Source organism: Neofelis nebulosa, chromosome 13, assembly GCF_028018385.1.
Source record: "Neofelis nebulosa isolate mNeoNeb1 chromosome 13, mNeoNeb1.pri, whole genome shotgun sequence".
Classification (NCBI taxonomy): Eukaryota; Metazoa; Chordata; class Mammalia; order Carnivora; family Felidae; genus Neofelis; species Neofelis nebulosa.
Genome location: NC_080794.1, coordinates 14,184,387 through 14,204,965, shown reverse-complemented (window position 1 = coordinate 14,204,965; position 20,579 = coordinate 14,184,387). Strand labels below are relative to the sequence as shown.

Here is a 20,579-nt window from a genome sequence, read left to right as displayed (position 1 = left end):
ACACTATCATTTCCTTTGGGGAGAGTTCACACACTTCTTAACAGCCCTGCAGAATAAGTGGTAGCAAAGAGAGATAACCTGGGAACATGGAGGAGAAAACAGTATTACTCGTTTAGCTTCATCAGTGTACAACCTGGGCAACAGTATAGAGGCCAAGCTTAGAAGATGCCTATGCTTGGTTTAATACTATGCTGTCAGGGTTTTGACATTTTTATTTTCCAAAGAGAGGGAGAGAGACAGAGAGACAGAGCATGAGAGGGGGAGGGGCAGAGAGAGAGGGAGACAGAATCTGAAGCAGGCTTCAGGCTCTGAGCTGTCAGCACAGAGCCTGATGCGGGGCTTGAACCCACGGACCGTGAGATGATGATCTGAGCCAAAGTTGGACCTTAAACGACTGAGCCACACAGACATTTTTTTAAAAGGAGCTCCCAATTTTCATTGGTCTCTGGGCCCTTCAAATTATGTACTGATCCTGCCCTTAAAGTCATACTAACTACCTATCTACAAATCAGTAAGTTTTGTGCCAAGATGAGCACCAAGATATTTATGACAAGTTTATAGTCTCAAAGTAGAAGTTCAATAGTCAGGTTATAATAAAACAAAGTAGAGAAGGAGACACATGATAGAGACAAAGCTCAAAAAAGGAAAATATTACTTCTTGGTGGAATGAGGTTAGTATCTTTGCAAGAGGCAGGTTTTAGTTGTATCTTAAAAGATTTTAACACTGATGGGAGGTGGGGGGAAAAAACAAAACAAAGCAAAACAACAATGATGACCACCGAGGCAGTGAGCTGTATCAGCGTCCAAGGACTGCCTGGGCACAGTGAGTTGTCCGGTTTGCCTGGGGCAAGAAGAAAGCAGGCAGGGAAGCAGGTGGTGGTTGGCTGTGTGAGGGCCTTGAACTTGCAGCTAATGAGGCCATGCATAATTCAAGAGCAATTGCGAGCCACTGAAGGGTCAGAGAGAACCAGTTAACCACAGTCATAATTAAGGAAGGTTAAAGCTGGCCCCAGGCATTGAGGGTCCCTTGGTCACCTCTCTGGACTCCCATCCCAGCACCGTCGTCACAAATGGTGAGGACTTGACTCTTTAGACAGTAGATGGATGGAAAGTAAGCGTCTGCACCCACCTCTAACTCAGCCAGTTCAACTTCACCTGCACTAAGCTGGCCAACAGGATACATTCCCACCCTCTGGAGAACCAACTTTACTTATTGAAGGTTTGAATCAACAGAGCAGATAACACAAATTTAGGTGAATACAAAAGATATAAGAGTATATGCAGATTCAACTAAAAACAAAAATCCGAACAAACAAAAAACCCCAGCAACAACACAATGAGACTTCATTGCCTGAACTGGCCCCTCTTAGAAAAATTTATGTGGGTCATGAGCACGGACACCCCGTTTCCTTGAGAGAATGGAATTATGGAAATCTATGTCGTAAGTGCCCAATGCTTAGGTACCTGAGAGCTTAGGTAGGCTCTGTCCTACAGGTAAGAATTTTATTAATTACCAATCGGGATCTTTCTCTAATATGGTTCCATCAGAAGAAAACAGTAAATTGCACTTTAAGTAAAAGCTTAAAAATGATAATTTATTCTGTCTCCATCTTTCTCTCTTGGTCTCTGTATTCTTTCTATTCTCTTTCTCACACACATACCAGTATAGACACATGCGTATGTATCAACAAACACATGCAAATATAGATACACACACACACACACACACACACACAGGCGGCGTCTGAATAATTTCCTTGTGAACTGTACTAAATTCCAAACAAAAGTACATTTCCACGTCTAAATGTTTCACCCAATCATGTTGAAGAAAAATCCCAACACCCTGATAATTATATTTTAAAATTACCACTTGACATCAAATTAGAGTTTTATTGTTCCTTTAGCAAGAATGTAAAGAACAAATTATGTGGAAATCAAATATGCATATACAATGAATCAAAAAATAAATGAACTACATAAAATACTCAAGTAAGGAATATTAAAATTCCATTGTAAGAAAATTCCACAGGTATCTGTTATGATGTATCACTGACCCAAAATGTGATTTCGATTTTCTACCTCCCCTTAAACCATTTCTTTCACAAAAACAAAAATAAGCCATGAAAAAACCGGCTTGATATTCTAGCTCTAAGAAATTATGATTGTAACAGATAATACGCCCCTCTTTAGCAAACGTAATCTGTATGTTATTACTTAAGGATGGTTCTGTTTTCAACGAAAAAATACAAAATAGCGACTTATTGGGAAAAAATCAGAGTTGTCAATACTCTTTTTAAGGATGAAATAATGTATTTTCTTTAAAATAAGCTTAGAGACAAAGAAATGCATTTCAGTGAACATCAGTGTATTCTTAAGAAATGAAAAGCTGTTTTTTATCCCAGTTCCCATGCTATACTGAATCATGAAAATATACAATATCAAAAGAAAAAAAAAACTTTTGATATTTGAGAACTACAACAGAAAATGAACTTAAGTGGGGAAATTAAATTTGGGATTAAAGGATAATGAGCTTCAGAACTTTTCCATCTTTGTCACCTGACCTTTGACATGGAATCTTACACAAGAGACGATGCAGTCCAGACAGGTACCATCAACATTTTAATCGATAAATAGTTAGGGATGAACTCAATACCCCTTTTTTGTTCAAGCAAATTCTCCTTTGTTTCTCTGACCCACACTCCCTGAGATAATGTCCCAAGTTCTGACTTCGTCAGTTAGCATGGAAACTGGTACCAGAACCAGAAAGAAGAAGCCAGTCCAAAGTCTCATGCTTCTACAAATTTGTAGGCTATCAAGACTGAAATGAAGGGAAAAGGCTTCCCTGGGCTGCCTGTCCAGGAAGAGGGTTGAAAAGACCATAAACGCCCTCAGCAGGAGAATATAAAGCATCCTACCTTTTTAAAAATTCCATATACTCGGTGTGTTTGATGAGTCCTGTCCTCATCATGATTGTTTGAAAACATTGTCGATCGATGGCCCAGAGTTTCACATTCACAAGAGCTGGAGAAAAGAAAAAGAAAACAGGAAAAAAAAATTAGGCAATTTCAACCGTGAACCCCACCATGCAGAAGGGATATGAGTGATTCAGGAGAAGTATGGAAATAATTGACCTTCATTTACAGCTGGTACCCATCATGCTATCCCATTTTGTTAAGAAAGTGAATGTTCCTACTAGCATAAGGTAGTTCATAATTGTCCATCTAGTATTATTGTCTAAGAGGAAGATTCCGGTTCTCTTCTGCCCTTAAGGGAGGAGAATGCCTAAGTCCACAGTGAAAAACTTTAGTGCTTTCCAGACTATCTATGAAGGACATCACATGGAAGCAAAGAAAAATTCACAATTAATCACAACACTCCCTGGTAATTACCCAGAATGGTGTTAATGACTCAAATGATCATGTTTTACTTGTAAAAACTAGAAATGAAAACTCCATTTTCAGGTTTAGGGCTGAATTTAATAGGATAGAAATAATAACTTCAACATGATTTCTACATGAAGCTCACATTTTACAAATTATAACCTGTGCCCGAAGCTGTCCTGTGAAGTTCTCTGAGATCCGTTTGTTGAATTTTGATGTCTAGTCTTACCTACGACTGCCTCTGACAATGAATAATAGTGTTCAAACTGAGTATCCCAGAATTACACCATTTGAGCTACTGAGCACACGACTGAGAGACAAGTTTTGGAAAAAGGCAGATGCTATAGAGTAACAGAACCACCCAGTAAGATAAACTTTGGTTTTAAAAGAATATACTAAAAATCTCGGTAACAATCTGTGCAATGGGCATGCAAGACACTTATGCTCTCCATTTTTACGTATGTTTGCAAGTTTTCCTAATAGCAAATGCTTTCTGTTAGCATACAAATAGAGAAAGCCAATTCATAGGTCATACTGGTGGGGAGTGGGGTACATAAGGGCTGTGCGGGACAAGTGAGTGGAGACAGTTTATAGTTTAAGGAGCCAAACACACAAAGACTGAAGAACACAATTCTCTCTTCTTCCCAGTTCTCAGAGGAAGCCCAGTGTGGAATGAGATCTGGGGGGAGGGGTCAGGGGCAAATGCTGAGTATGAGGCCATGGGAGTGCCTTGCAGGGAGGGACTGGGAGTAACACACAAAGCAAACGGGGAAAATATGAGAAAGAGAATGCGGTGTTCTAATGTAAACCCTTATCTTCGCATTTTACCTAATTTTTCCTCGCAAAACTGTTTGAAGCTAAGGAACTAGAACATGACTTCTCTCTGGGCCAGCTCTTCATTGAAAAAAGAAAAAGGATGCTTGGTTAACTAGAAAAGGAACAAAGCAGCAAGGACCGGTAGGTGCATGGCTCCGCTCCAAATATCTTTTAAAAATGAGCCATCGGCAAAAACAAAGATCCTCACACAGGTGCTCTCCCAGCCACATTCAAGTTCCTCTGCCGAATCCGGGCTCCTTTCCAGAACACCTGTTTGCTTGAGACAAACCCAAAGACTGGCTGATGCAACCACAAAGGACTGCCAATTCAGGAAAAGATTCACAAGAAGGAGCATCTTTATATAACTGACAGAAGCTGAGCTAGGAGGGAGACAGAGGAGGTGACGTCCTGTGCGGGAGAAGAGCCTGGCGGGGGAGGGGGGGGGGCTTGGGCTGGGGGAGTCCAGGCGAGGATCAGACAGACAGGAATGGCTGAGATTCTGCAGGCTTCTCTGATCTTTGAAAGCAGGCTGCTTCCGGGCCCTGGAAGTCAGGCATAGGAAGCGGGGATTAATGCGATGAACAAAACAAAGCTATTAGAGATCTTAAAGACAAAACACAGCCAAGAACCTGAATTTCATTGAAAAAATTTTTAATATGAAATTTATTGTCACATTGGTTTCCATACAACACCCAGTGCTCATCCCAACAGGTGTCCTCCTCAATGCCCATCACCCACCCTCCCCTCCCTCCCACCCCCCATCAACCCTCCGTTTGTTCTCAGTTTTTAAGAGTCTCTTATGTTTTGGTTGCCTCCTTCTCTAACCTTTTTTTTTTTTTTCCTTCCCCTCCCCCATGGTCATCTGTTAAGTTTCTCAGGATCCACATACGAGTGATATCCACATATCTGTCTTTCTCTGTATGACTTATTTCACTTAGCATCACACTCTCCAGTTCCATCCACGTTGCTACAAAAGGTCATATTTCATTCTTTCTCATTGCCAAGTAGTATTCCATTGTGTATATAGACCACAATTTCTTTATCCACTCATCATTTGATGGACATTTAGTCTCTTTCCATAATTTCGCTATTGTTGAAAGTGCTGCTATAAACATTGGGTACAAATGCCTCTATGCATCAGCACTCCTGGATCCCTTGGGTCAATTCCTAGTAGTGCTATGGCTGGGTCATAGGGTAGATCTATTTTTAATTTTTTGAGGAACCTCCACACTGTTTTCCAGAGCAGCCGCACCAGTTTGCATTCCCACCAACAGTGCGAGAGGGTTCCCGTCTCTCCCCATCCTCGCCAGCAGCTAGAGTCTCCTCATTTGTTCATTTTAGCCAGGCAAAGAACCTGAATTTCAGAACACATCAGAGGCAGGCCGCCATTTTTCGACTGCTTACAAGAAAAATACATTCTGTGTTCAGCATCATTCTTAATGGTTCCCAGGGATTTCCATAAAGCCAAGTCTCCCTCCAAAGGCTGAATTAGGAGACATCAACCAATTCTGTTATTCTAAACATCAGGGGCAACATGACGACGTGTACTATCACATATACACATACGGTACTGTACCTCAAAAGACTCAGTAGAGGCAAAAGGTCTAAGTGGAGTCAAGCATACATACATACATCTAAGACTCTGCCCTGCAGGAAGACTCACGTAGCACATCTCCAGCAGCAATATGTAAAAATTTCCATTACAGGCTCTTAAACCAAGAGACAGGAATAGTAAGTACTAAGCAGAGGCCACAGTACCCACGAGTCAAGCGACGAGGGTCGGGGTGCATGCATGCACACATGTGTTGTGACCGAGTGACCCGCAACGTTTTCTGTCTGTGTTCCCGCTTGGAGGCCAGGCTGTGTTCCTGGTCCCTCCTGAGGAGCTGTCACTCTGCCCTCTGTCACTCGCTGGCACTTAGCGCGTGACCGATATTGCTCATTATCTCTGCTGTGTCTAAATGAGGTTTCCTCGAGTAAGTTGGGACCTTCCCGCAGAGAGAAGTCCGGGGCTCATTTCTTATAACCTCTTCTCTCTCAAGAAATCAGCTTTTCATTAGGTAAGTGTAGGCTATACTGAGTCATTAATATAATTCATGTGCACACAGGTCACCTAAAAATGAAGAAGTAAGCCTAAGTGGACTCCAAGATGACGTTAAAATAGCTCAACTGAATTGATCAGACATCATAAGCCATGAATTGAAAAAGGGTCTCTAAAAATAAGTTCACAGAATCTAATATTTTCATTTTATCTGATTCCCATTTACTCAGGCTACTGCTACATCTCTAAGTAAACCTGTTTCAGATATTTTGCATGATAATGAACATGGCTTGATGAGATTGCAAACTTGTCCATGACCTTGGGCAAGATGCCAAAACCTTTCCTGTACTGGGCCAATATACCTATTAGTCAAATCAGCACTTCACAGGTGGGCAAGCGTGACTCATAAACACCTTGCCTTGTTATCAGGAAAGTGGTTCTATTCAGGTGGTTATTAACCTCTTGCTTCTTCAACAGCGGGCTGGAGGGTAAGTCTGGTGCTTCCAACCTTCAGACCATTCAAAACAAGTTTTAAAAATCTGTCTATGTACCTTTAAGTGGTTTCTTAATCTCTGTAGGGAATAAGCACTTCAGAAATAAAGTTCCTCTGATTTTCAGGATGATTATGGTTGTTGAACGTTTAAGTCTGAAGGGCAGAGCAAGTATCGGAAACAGACTTTCCTTTTTGTTCAAGAATGAATCTAACATTCTCTACTCAGTGATCTTTTTCTTCCCCCTCCAGTTTAGGGCCATGTTGAATCAGTGGAAAACAGGCAAATACCCATTCCTCTGAGATCTTTAAGGGCAGGAGCACATGAACGACACCTTCAACGCGGGCAAGAGTTGGCCTTCGTCTGGGGGACACCAGGATGACAGAGAAGGAGCCACAAAAACGGTGCTGGAATCAGATCACAAATCCGGGTTTGGCCTAAATTCTAGTAGAGATTCCCTCCACTGTGCAATTCAGATTTTGGAAGAATATTGAGAAAGCCTGGGTGGGTATAAAACACAGTCTTGAATATTCCTTCGGCCCGTATTTATTTTATACCAATGTAGCCAACACCAGTGCTATATATAAGAGACAGGAAACAAACACAGATCTCCTGCCTTTAAGAAACTTGTGGTCTAGTACAGAGGCCAACAAGCCATTATCCATGCCGGATTGGGCCCATGGTTAGTTTTCCTACAGCACGTTAACCATGAATGGGTTTTGTATTTTTAAGTGGCTGAAACATTTTAAAAAAAATAACCCATGACACATGAGAATTATATAAAACAAATTTTGGTGTCCATAAAACTTCCAATGGGAACACAGCCATGCGTATTTGTTTACATATTGTCTCTGGCTGAATTGAGTAGTTTTGATAGAGACTATCTGGCCCTTTACAGAAAACACGGGCCATCTCCTGGTCTCCTCTAAAAGGAAAACAAATCAAGAGGAAGTGCCAGCAGCGAGTAAGTATCTGGGGCTGTGAATATGCTGAAAAGACCTCACAGACCCCCCAGTCCCTGTGGGGAAAAACACAACAGTTGGCTGAAGGCTTTGCAGTAGAGAATCTTGTGCAAGCCAGGATTCTTCATCTGGTGCTGTGCACTGAATGGGTCTCCCCCAAATTCAAAAGCTAAAGCCACGATCCCCATAGCGATGGTACTTGGAGGCAGGGCCTATGGGAGGTAAGGAAGTTCTGGTACCAATTCGAGTGGGATGAGGTTGGGGGGCTGGGAGATTCCCGACACCAACAAGCAGTTCTCAGGACCCCACCTTGGTGTCCCACCGTTCAACTCAATTCTGACGCTATCCACCCAGAGACCGCATCAGACTCCAAGGTTAAGGTTCACTTTTGAATGACTGCCTCCCTTCTGCTTCCCCTCAGAGGCCCATTCCACAGTCCCTGTACTTCTGACCCACTGGCTGTAAATAAGTTTCCGAAGATCCTCTCCTTTTGTTTCATTAATTTGCTACACGGCTCATGGAACTCAGAGAAATGTTTTACTTCCTAGATCACTGTTTTATTATAAAAGAATATAACTCAGAATATAACTTAGGAGAGATGCAGAGGCTGAGGCTTGGGGAAGGGGACACAGAGTTTCCATGCCCTCTCCAGGAGTGCCCCTCTCCCCACCCCAGTTTCAGTTTCCTGCATTTACCAATCCGGAAGCTCTCCCAAACCTGTTTTTTGGGTGCTTATGACAGCTTCATTACATAAGCCTGATTGCTTAAATCATTGGCCATTGGTGATGGATTCAACCTCCAGATACTCTCTGCTCCCTGGGGGTGGGGGTGGGGGACAGAAATTTCCAACCCTCTGATCACATGGTTGGTTCCCTGGCAGCCAGCCCCCATCCTGGAGTCCCAAAGTCACCTCCTTAAGCTAAGGAAATCTTTATCACTCCTACCAATTAGAAAATTCTAAGGGTTTTAAGAGTTCAGTGCCAAAAACCGGGGGTGGGTGGGGGAAGGGCACGGATAGGGGAGACTACAAGCCACAGTATCACAGGAAGTAATCAGGTCTAGATGAGGTCAAGAGGATGGAGTCCTCTTGATGGAATTAGTATCCTTTTAAGAAGGGTAGGACACCTGTTTCCTCTTTCACCTCCCAGGTTTCTTCTCTTGTCATTACTTTAAAATTATAGTAATTCATAGACCTGCATCTCGATTTAACTTTTAATGTTATTTTATCACACTTATACTGTACATTAATGTATTTCAATATAAATGCGGAGTTTTTTTTTGGTAATCCTCTATTTTATGCTTTTATAAACATTATTCTTAGAGGGATCCATATGCTCCATCAGATGGGCCGATAGGACCATGGCACCCACAAGATGGTTCTGGGGAAAGGATTGCCTCAGAGGAGGGCAGGGGGAAGACTAAGCTGGTTCCCAGTCATAGGGTGCCAGAGTATGAATAGTTCCCTGTTCCCTGCCCTCCCCCTGGAACTCCTTAACATCCTCACTGTCAACCAAAGGGTTAGCATTGAGCACAGCAGGGGACTGTTGACTTTGCTCCAGAACTCAATGTGGGAAGGGAGGAGCTAGAGAATTTTATTTCCCCATCACCACAAGGGGTCCTTCCAGGAAGAGATGTCTGCTCAGCAAGTGGTCCAGGAAGGCTGAATGAGGTGCTGGGTGAGGCAGGAGGCTGTCACAGGTGTAGCTAAAGAGTGCACATGGATCTCCTGTCCTCAGAACCTGATACAAAGGTCAGTGAGGAGGGGGCCATGGAAGGTTAAAGTAGGTGATTCGCTTCAGAAGCTTTTGTTAACAGTATCCTAATGGTGCTTAAGAGGAGACTAGGACTAGGGGGAGCAAGAGAGGGGCAAAGACAAAGAGAGACCAAGATGGACCCAGAAAACCAGAGATAAAGAAATTAAGAGGGGAAGAGAGAGAGAGGGAGAGAAATCAGCAGTCTCTTATTACCGAAGTGGGTGGGTCCTGGTGGGTGGCAAGGAAGCTAGAGAGATGGATGGATTAGAAAGATCTCAAGGATCTTAAATAGACAGGACATGCCGTGGAGAGAGAATTTGACCCTAACACCTACCTTTCTAGCCTGGAAATATACATGGAAATAAAATAGTTGAATCATGTATGTTCCATCCACATTACTCCAAGCAGAGGCAGCAAATGTACTTGTAAGTAACTGCCATTTTTTTCAAGTGCAAGAACCATGTACGTCATCAGCTACATGACCTGACCAGCCAATGAATTTGTGATTTTCTTTTACTTCTGTATTATAAATACAACCTTGTATCTTTAAACTACTGTCTCACATGTTTTAAACTAACCTTGCCATATTTTTTAAAAAGTCTAATTATTTTAACATTCTCGAATGACTTGGTCCAACAGCTATTTGCACTCTAGAAATCCAGTTGTTAGGTTGCTCTAAGAACCACAACACACACCTGACACTCAGGTAACCCCGGGAACATGAAGGAGGTCAAGATAAAAGTCACAAAAATTATCAAGCAGCAGGCAAGTAAATTTTATGCTTTAGAGACCATTTTTCCGTTCACAAAAGTTGATCAGGAAGCCATACAAATGGCCAGTTAAGACCCGACGGGATGCATAACACCATTAGGAATTAGGGAAAAATGCAAATCAAAACCCCAAAGGACACAACTTCACACCCACTAGGATGGCTATTCTTAAAATTAACAGCAGGTGTTGCCCAGGATGTGCAGCTATTGGAACTTATGCATTTCTGGTAGAAAGGTGAAATGGTGGAGACACCATGGAAAATGTTATAGTGGTTCCTTAAAGAGATGAAACATAGAATTAGCCTAGGATCCAGTAATCCCACTTCTAGATATATACCCACAGTAACTGAAGGCAGGGACATGAGTAGTTATTTGTACACCAATGTTCATGGCAGCAGTATTCACCATCGTCAAAAGGTAGGACCAATCCAAATATCCTTCAAAGAGGAACAGAGGTATACCATGTGGCCTATACATACAGTGGAATGTTGCTCAACCTTTAAAAGGGAATGAAAAACTGATACATGCTATGACACGGGTGAACCCTGAAAATGTTAGACTAAGTGAAATAAGCCAGACACGAAAAGACAAGCATTGTAGAATTCCATTGGCAGAAGGCACCCAGAATCATCACATTCATGCAGACAGCAAGTAGACTGCAGTGGTTGCCACGGGCTGGGGTGGGGATGGGGAGGTGGTGCTCGATGGGGACAGTTTCACTTCAGGGTGATGAAAGATTCCCCCAGATGGATGGTGGTCACGGCTGCACAACAATGCGATGTATTAATGCCATGGAATTGCACACTTAAAAGTGGTTAGAGTAGGTTTCACGTCATGTATATTTTACCACAAGAACCCAAAACTTGATCAATGGGTTTACTTTCCTAGATAATACAACATGTGACAGGTTTTGTTTTGCTTTTAATTTTCCATTAGATGCCCACTAGTATTTAAAGAAAGAAATTGGTACTTGGTATTTCCAAGGCACAGTTCAAATTCCATAGGTTGAACTAGTACCATTTTCCCTTTCTTCCTGGCCTCAGGCTTGCCCCACCTCCCTCACATCAACACCTGCCTTCCCCATGTCCCTGCTCACGCAGATTCCTGCAACTGGAGGGACTCTCCACTCCCCTCAAACTCTTGTCCTTGCAAGGCTCAGTTCAAAGTTATTTCTTCCCCCTTTTCACACCTTTCCAGGTCTTTTGCAAGCTTGGTTCTATTTTCCTAACTCTTGATAATTTTATTTTATTTAAAAAAAAATTTTTTTTTTAACGTTTATTCATCTTTGGGACAGAGAGAGACAGAGCATGAACGGGGGAGGGGCAGAGAGAGAGGGAGACACAGAATTGGAAGCAGGCTCCAGGCTCTGAGCCATCAGCCCAGAGCCCGACGCGGGGCTCGAACCCACGGACCGCGCGATCATGACCTGCGCTGAAGTCGGACGCTTAACCAACTGAGCCACCCAGGCGCCCCTCTTGATAATTTTAAACATGTGTTGTCCAATATGATAGCCACTAGCCATGTGATCATTGATTACTAATGGAAACTGAAATGTGCCATCTGTGTAAATTATACAGAGAATTTGGAAGGCTCGGTATGAAAAAGCATAAAATGCCTAATGGATAATTTCCTATTGATTACGTGTGACAATAAAAATATTTGACCTACTAAGTCAAAATGTACTAGAAACTTTATTTACACCTGTCTCCATTTTAATTTATTTTACATTTTGAGTATGGTTGACACACAATGTTGTGTTACTTTCACACCTGCAGTGGCTATTTAACTTTTCTATGTTACGGCATGTTCTCCACACATGTAGTTACTGTCTGTTAGCATACAACAACAACAACACAACATCATTGACTATATTCCCTATGTTGTAACTTTCATCCTCATGACTGATTCATCTCTTAACTGAAAGCCTGGGTCTCCGACACCCCTTCACCCATTTTGCCCAACCCTCTTGCCTTTGTCCATCGTGTAACCATCAGTTTGTTCTCTGTATTTACAGGTCTGATTCTTTTTGTTTATCCATTTGTTTGGTTTTTTTAATCCCACTTTGAAGCAGAATCATATGGTACTGACTTAATTTACTTAGCAGGATACCTTCTAGGTCCATCCAGTTGTCACAAATGGCAAAATCTTGTCCTTTAAGGCTGCACTATATTCCATTTTATCTTTACTTTTTTTAACGGGATTGCCAGAAAATTAGACATTACATTTATCGCTCCCATCACATTTCAATTGGTCAGGGCTGCTCTAAAACAGCAGTACTCTTTTGTTTAAAATTTTTTTTAATCTTTATTTTTGAAATAAAGAGAGAGAGAGAGAGAGAGAGAGAGAGAGAGAGAGAGAGAGAGACAGCATGTGAGCAGGGGAGGAGCAGAGAAAGAGGGAGACAAAGAATCTGAAGCAGGGTCCAGGCTCTGAGCTGTCAGCACAGAGCCCAACGCAGGGCTCGAACTCACAGACTGTGAGATCATGACCTGAGCCGAAGTCGGATGCTCAACCGACTGGGCCACCCAGGCACCCCTGAAACAGCAGTACTCTTAACATATAATCCCTGCTTTACAGGCCTTTCTTGTTCCATGGGATGGCACAGAGTAAGAGCTCGTCAAGGATTTTCCCAATTGAATTTTGTGTACATGTCAAGCATTTTGTCTAAACAAAATCCATTTCTAGCCTTCCACTTCATAGGAGAAAGCACCAGAGACCCTCATAGTCCCTTTTGGAGGAGAACCAGCTTGAGCTTTTTGAGTGTGAGCTGTGTCTGACCATCCTTCCCCTGCAGTGAACATTAGTTGAGTTTTCTGACAATGGTTCCAGAGTAAATCGTTGTTCCCCTAAACAGCCCGTCTGCAAGGAACATTTTCAGATGACAGGTATGTCTCATTTGAAACTGTTGATCCATACTTTGTCTAAATGGACTGGACGTTTCTGAGGGCTTAGTGCAGGGGGATGAACAAGGAAAGGTGTCATTAGCTCAGTCTAGAACTTCACCCTCGACATTCAAGAGTACCAGCTCACACCATAAGGTACTTTACTACATATGCAAGGGATTCCAGAAGCTTTATTTTACCACCACGCCCATCTCCTGATGCCTGAATTATCTGTGATCCCTCAGATCTATAGAGTGACAGATCAAAGGCTTGGAGGGGGTCCATGGAGCCCACAACTGCTTCCCTACATTATTAAGGCATATGTTAGCCTAAAGCCAAATTTCAACTGCCAGAATGTTCTGAGACAAATGTTTCATAATTATAAAAGGCCATTTGCTGTTTACAATGCATCTGGAACACACTGAGGTCTCCCTTGTGCAAACTGCCTCCCCATTAGGATGGGGGTGATATTTTAAACTTTCTCGCCTAGAAAAAGTATATATTCGGCAAAGATAATGGATTGTCAAGTTGAACACTGCACATAAGAAGAACCATCAGTATAAACTTACTGGTACAAAAATCATTACCAGTGTTGTCCTCACTCACGTTCATGTGTTTGAAAGGGCGTGCTATGGTGGCAGCCTTAATGCAATCAGTAGAAATGAAATAGTGGTGGGGTACCTGGATGGCTTAGTTGGTTGAGTGTTCAACTTCAGCTCAGGTCATGATCTCACAGCTCCTGAGTTCAAGCCTCATGTTGGGCTGACAGCTCAGAGCCTGGAGCTGTATAAACTTACTGGTACAAAAATCATTAGCAGTGTTGTCCTCACTCACGTTCATGTGTTTGAAAGGGCGTGCTATGGTGGCAGCCTTAATGCAATCAGTAGAAATGAAATAGTGGTGGGGTACCTGGATGGCTTAGTTGGTTGAGTGTTCAACTTCAGCTCAGGTCATGATCTCACAGCTCCTGAGTTCAAGCCTCATGTTGAGCTGACAGCTCAGAGCCTGGAGCTTGCTTTGGATTCTATGTGCCCATCTCTCTGCCTGTCACCCACTCATGATCTGTCTCTCACTCTCCCCCAAATAAACAAACATTAAATTTTTAAAAAGAAATGAAATGATGGTTTCTCTAAGCTCTGCTTGACTTCACACCTTGTACCATGTAACTGGTAAGGCCAAGTAAGGACTTTTGGAAAATATGAAAACATTAACTATCATAATGATTTCACATTTGTTTTTACTTTCAATGTTAAGGATACTGCAAAGACCAAACGAATGGTGCTATTTTTAATACAGTTATGATACTAATGAGCATGATTTTGAGTCCCATTATCGAACCTTTATTACATGACTTGGCAAGAACTTTATGTCTGTTACATTTACATCTGTTTAACCTATATTAATTGTGTGACGTATTCCAATCCCCTTTCTGTAACTATGGAAACTCAGAGAGCCTGGGTTACTGCCCGAGTCACACAGAGTCATTAGTATAGTCCCTTTCATTCTGACTCCAAAGCCTGCATTCTTCTTATGGACACGTACATAATTCTGAAACTGGAATATCTGCTTTCCCCACTCCATTTTTCTGACCCATTGAACCAGCTTACCCATGGTCATTAAATCCTCCAAAAAACAACACAACACAACAAAACAAAACAAAACAAAGGGAATGTACATTTGAGTTGATTAATGGGGTGCCTAGGTGGCACAGTAGGTTGAGCTTCTGACTCTTGATTTAGGCTCAGGCCACAATCCGAGGGTTGTGAGATTGAGCCCTGCACCAGGCTCCTTGCCAAGCTTGAAGCCTACTTGGGATTCTGTTGCTCATTTGCTCACTCTCTCTCCCGCTTTGGGCCCCTCCCCTGCCTTCACACATGTTCTCTCTCTCAAAAAAAAAAAAAAAAAAAAAAAGCAATTATTGAGTTAGAGAGGATTTCTTGAAATTAAGGCAGAAGTGGGCTGCACATCTTACCCAAGGTTTTAATGTAATGGGAGGCTTCAAAGGTATTTTGCACCCAAGGCAGGTTCCTCGTGACCACCTTTTAGGCCACGCCTCCCTCTCCAGGCTCACAACACATGCCATGTCGAGCACGCCCCCCTTTCCTACCCTCCAGAGTTGCCAGCAGCTACCTTCTGTCTTTAGGTGAAAGGCTCAAGAAGCAATGTTCTCCATTCGACAAGCTTCAATTTTTTATGCAAACTCAGTGGTGTTCAAGTAGTCATTTTTCAAGAAGCTGTGTGAACCATCCTGTGTGTGTCTGACAGCAATCCCCACAGGTATCAGAGATACATGCGGGAGGGCTCATGGGCCCCAGAGTGAATTCGAGGTCTGCAGAATGCTAGTCATAGCTCCCTGGTTGTTGGTAAAGCCCATAAACACTAAAATCTAGAAGCTGATGAGTAACAGGTTCTGGGGGCACAAGACTGGGGGGCTGTGGAAGCAAGAGATTCCCCAAGTATCCTGCTTTTCTCCCTTACATCCTTGTTTACAACACTCTGTATCGTCTGACATCTGTTCAGCCAAAGGGCAATTATTTAGGAACCTATTGACACCTACCACCAGTGGTGGGGGCTGGGAACTGGAAGGAAGGGTATAGGAATAAGCAAATAAATAAACAAACCCCAAGTCGTCTGAAAACGACCACGGCGTGAAGCTAAGGCCAGGTATGGTGGGGAAAAGTGCGGCAAGAAATGGGGAATGAGCCTCAACAAAACAGGTGGCTTTCTATGCAACTCAGATGCAAATCGTAGGGACCAAGAGTGAAAGTGGCAAGGAGCAGACCCACAGGTAACAGTAGTGTTGTCCAGACTAAAATGCTACCAGTTAGGCCTACTCAAGACTAGTAGAGATCACACGATCACTCTGTGAGTCACTAACAGTGAAGGAAGGGATAAGCAATTCCAGTCATTGATGGATCTTCTAAGTAACCATTCTCAGCCTGTCACTCCACCCGTAAAACAGTCGACGGCTCCCTACTACCAATAAGTAAAGCAGAACATCTTCATCCTCACGTTTAACCCATGTTTAGTGCGAAGTACCTTCCTAGTTTCATCTCACACAATCCCTGAAACATACCGTTTGTCTCCTTCAATGATTCTAACATCCAGCTTCCCAACCCACCCCTCCTTTCAGGTTTTTGCTCCAGTTATTCTCCTCTACTTAGGGCAATCCTCATAGCCCTCCAAGTCCAGTTCAAAGACCACTTTCTCCATGAAGACTTTCCAGTCCACCCTGGCTTGAAACCAACCAGCCGGCTGGCCAGCCAACCAACCTGTATGTGTGTGTCTACAGCCTTCTGACCGTGCCTCCTTCACGGCTCTCATTACTCTGCCTCGCTTCAGTTATTCGTGTACGTGAGTTACATCACACCACAGTCTTCTATCAATACTGTGATGTGTTCCCAGTACACAACAAATGCTGTAGGGTATATCAGGGACTAGGTTTCAAGCGGGGGGGGGGGGGAATTCCATGGAAAAGACGAAGCCACCGAGAATATTCAGTCTGGATAAGACCAAGGGAAAACTCAGTACCCGTCCTCAAAGATTCCATGGGTTTATTAGGCATTGAGGGATTTCAAGGGAGCTGTTTCTAAGAGAGTCAAGGGCTAGCCTGAAATCCCAAGCTGGGAGACAGTTATTACAAACATTCCACAGTCATTTACGGAGACCTTATTACATGCCAAAAACCATATATACCACGTACCAGTGATAGAAAAAACAAACAAGATACAGACCTTGTTCTCAAGCACCTCTTGGTGCTAAAAGCTAACTTTGTCTTTTCCTCCTCACCCACTTTTTTATTATTCTTATGCTAATAGCCTTGACTGCTCCATCTCAAGCCAAATGTGAACCAACCCACCACCATGCACTGTTTCTGGTGGATTAAGAGGCAATTCCTTCTGACTTGTCAAGGACAGAACTAAACCAGTAATTAGAAGTCACAGGGTTGGTGATTAAGACCCCGTGCAAAGACTAAAGGAGTAGCCTACGAAGAAGCTTCCCACGGCACGAAGTGCTCCAGCGGGCTACCTGCTGGAATGCTGGAGACTCCTGCATCAGAAGAGAAGTTGAACTGGATCATCTCCAAGGAGCAACTGAACCAGAAGATTGGACAGCAGCCCATAGATCACTGGAGAGATCAGTGAGTCACAGATCTGCATGATTGAGGACATAATGATAATCATCTTGAGACAACAACTCCCCTGTATGCGGCACTGCACCAAAGGATGACAGTTTCAGGACAGATGTCTGAAGTAAGGGTGGTGCCACTTACTGACTTTAATGAAGGAAACAGCGTCTCAGTCCATGCTTTATACACAAGCTTAACAACTCAGGAATTTGAAAAACAAAAGCATGAGGGAGCAGGCTGGAGAGTGAAAAACAGCCATCTGGGGTCTGGCATGTGTGAGCATCCTCCTTATACAACAGAGGAGCTGCGGGGCCTGGGACAAGTAATTTAAGCTTCCATCGGACTATTTTAGGAAACTAAGATAGTAACGTGCCTCACGCAACGGTTTTCAGATCGGAGTCCAGTAACTTTGGGCAGATATGCAGCATGATACTGGGGATCTGAAATGTGATGCACTCGTGGATGTCCTTCAGTGATTTTTCCACCTCATGCATACATAGGAAACAGAATCAACACCAGCCCGTGGGGGACGGACCATGAATTGTAAGTTGAAAAAGGAACGTCTCGAGCATTTCCAAACTTGGCTCCCTACCTCCGAATAATAAAAAGGAACATCACTTGGGGAATTGCGTACAGGTTTAGGCAGGCTTCCAGGTGAAGAGGAAAATTAAGAGAAAGCTGAGAGGATGTTAACATGGTACTGAAGACGAGAAGGCTGGCTTATAGCAGCAGAGCGCTGGGAGAGCCAGGAGTAAGTCTTGCTCATCTTTCTATCCCTAGTGCGGTGTATTCTGAGTTACGGACACACAGGGCAAAGCCAATCCGTGTTGGCTGAATGACTAATTCCTACATATTCCTGCCTGACGCTGTTCGTACAAATGTCTCAGGACTCATTTCCCGACGGTGTTTAGTTCTATTATAAAAAGGCTGTGTGTGATTTAGTGGAAGTCAAGGCCCAGAAAAATCCCATAGTTGAAAATTCTTACACAGATGCTTTGTAACCCTTCAGCAAAGAGAACAGAGGCTGAGTAGCCATTTCACTTTACTGAGATTCATTTTCGACGGGCTCTTTAGTATGTCGGGGGCCCACATCACATCGACAAGGCTCCCAACAGGGCACATGTTGGGCCCCAAGCATAAGCTTCATTCTCCAGCAAGTGACTGAACTGGTTTTGCTGACAGCTCTCTTACGGTGACACAGTTTCCTACAGGTTGGCACATTTTGAACAGTGTGCCTAATTCAAAAATATCAGCACATACTCAGAAAATGTCATCGCACATCTGTGTGCCACAACAGATTTTTAAGTGTGGAATCTCATTAGGGAAATGGGTATCACGTCTCTAAGTCCTCGCGTCAGCTGGATGGACTGCGTCCCTAAATACTACACTATGATGTGGAAAACACAGGCTTACAGATTCGCCGGCATTCAAGTAAACATCGTGGAAAAGTTAACCTAGTCACGTTCCCTCACAAGTTGCAGAGTGGGACTTCAACTCAGAAACGTGGTCATATCCTACGGTTTCTCTTTTGCCAACGGTGGGTCTGTATGCTAGAAGCTATACATTTGATGTATTTGTAATTAATCTTCTTCCTTGAGGGGGAAAAAAATGAAGCCTGAAGATTCCATGCCTATTAGTCCCCTGCTGTACATCTATAGAGCTCACCGCCGATGTGCTTCCAAAGCTCCCGTTTTCCTCGGATATCTCTCCATCACCCGAGTTCATTGCCACCTGAAGGCTACACTCAACAGCCACGATTCAGGATCCCTTTCAAGTCTTCACATAAATATGGAAACCAATGCTTCCGTCTAGGTCCCCTTAACAAAGTATAGGACACAGCTGGTTTTAAAAAAAAAGAGGCAATACCATTTCCCATTTATTTTCTAGGCTTTGAAATACAATGTCCCTTTCCGGCCCATCTCCTCTTTGGTCAATTCTATGCAATTCTCAAAGTTGGACAGGACTTTTGGAAAACCTCATCAGGAAAGGGAGCTCCCTAAAGGTCTCCTCTGCTGGCAGATGAATCGACTGACATCAAGAAATGTCAAGTGAGCTCAGCTGTTTTACATTTTCAAAATTGTCTACATTGGCATGTTAGGCGAATGCCATTTTCCTTCTTGTGATTTTTCTCATCTGGAAGCCGTGTAGTGCTGCGAGGAAAACTTCTCAGTCAACAGCAATTAGAAGAAGGAGTTTTAATAGACCTGGATACAGAGGACGCTTGTGCTCGTCTGTGATTCGGAAACGAATAGTGCTTACAGTTTCGCAGAGAAAAGCAGAGGTATCTGTATTTTACAACAGGCTGACTGGTTTCTTCAGGGCAAAGAAAAATCTGGATTTCTCCAAGGAAGATCCTCTGCTTAAATGCACGAGACACCGTCTTTTCATGCGCAAACTGTCGTTTTCACGTCGTAATATCACATGCGTGGATGTGATCGTCAGAGTGTGGTCTAGCCCCCTAATGAGTTGTTCCTGGTCAGCGGAAGTGTGCCAACTCCTCCAGTGAGGAATGGCAAAGCATAGCCTGTTACTTGGTTACACATCATTTAAGGATGTATATTCACTGAAAGGAGGTAAAGATTGGTGTAAACGTATGTTGAGTTACCTCTCAACTCCTCAGCCCGACCCAGACTGAGGCTTGTGGGGGTACATCGGGCCAGGCAACAACATCTCTTCCTTAAGAACCACGTGCAGGGTAATTCCATCCCCCACACCCTATTTCTACATATACCTCATTCTCCTCTCCCTCTTCTCAATCTGTGTTCAATGAAGTTACGTTGATGCTTAAGCTAGACAGAGTCTGGCCCCTTTTGGAGCCCCAGAAGGAATCCTGATGCGAATACAAATGGCTAATTATGTCCTGATCACTCGGTCAACTCACATATGCGGAATGTACAAAGGAGATTAAATTCTAAAATCTTTAAACCATCTGAATAGAACCGTGTGGCTTTCAGAGAATTTCCATATAAATGGTTCTAACTTTTGAAACCATACTTAGATGACACAAGTTATAATTTCATTTTATCAATTAAGACAAAGACATAAACAAGGTACCAAGATATCGAGTGGTTCTATAAAGATTATGCAGCCAGGCGCTGACAACTATATAATTCATCAAGGACACGCTCCAGTCACGCAGCACCGAAGTTTAACCAAAACGACCAAAAACATTCAGATCAATGTGGTACTTGTTCAAGATTCACATTTTCCAAATTCTAAGTTTGAAATGCATTACATTTACATAGATGATTTCAAAGATAAACCGCCTAGTCTCAGATACCTTTCTAGTTGACTTCATCTAATTCTTGAAAGCTACTGCTGAGTGGTTAAGGATTTCAAGGCACTAGGTAGAGT

General features: G+C 43.0%; 1 protein-coding gene across 4 annotated transcripts in view; it reads right to left on the bottom strand.

Moving 5' to 3' along the window:
• The window catches only part of PRKG1 (protein kinase cGMP-dependent 1), a 1,269,228-nt gene that overhangs the window by 469,392 nt on the left and 779,257 nt on the right, over window positions 1-20,579 (bottom strand). For all 4 annotated transcript variants that reach the window (XM_058698343.1, XM_058698342.1, XM_058698344.1 and 1 more), the window contains exon 4: window positions 2,916-3,021. In XM_058698343.1, coding sequence (XP_058554326.1) covers window positions 2,916-3,021 — 106 coding nt within the window. The remainder of the gene's footprint in view (window positions 1-2,915; window positions 3,022-20,579) is intronic.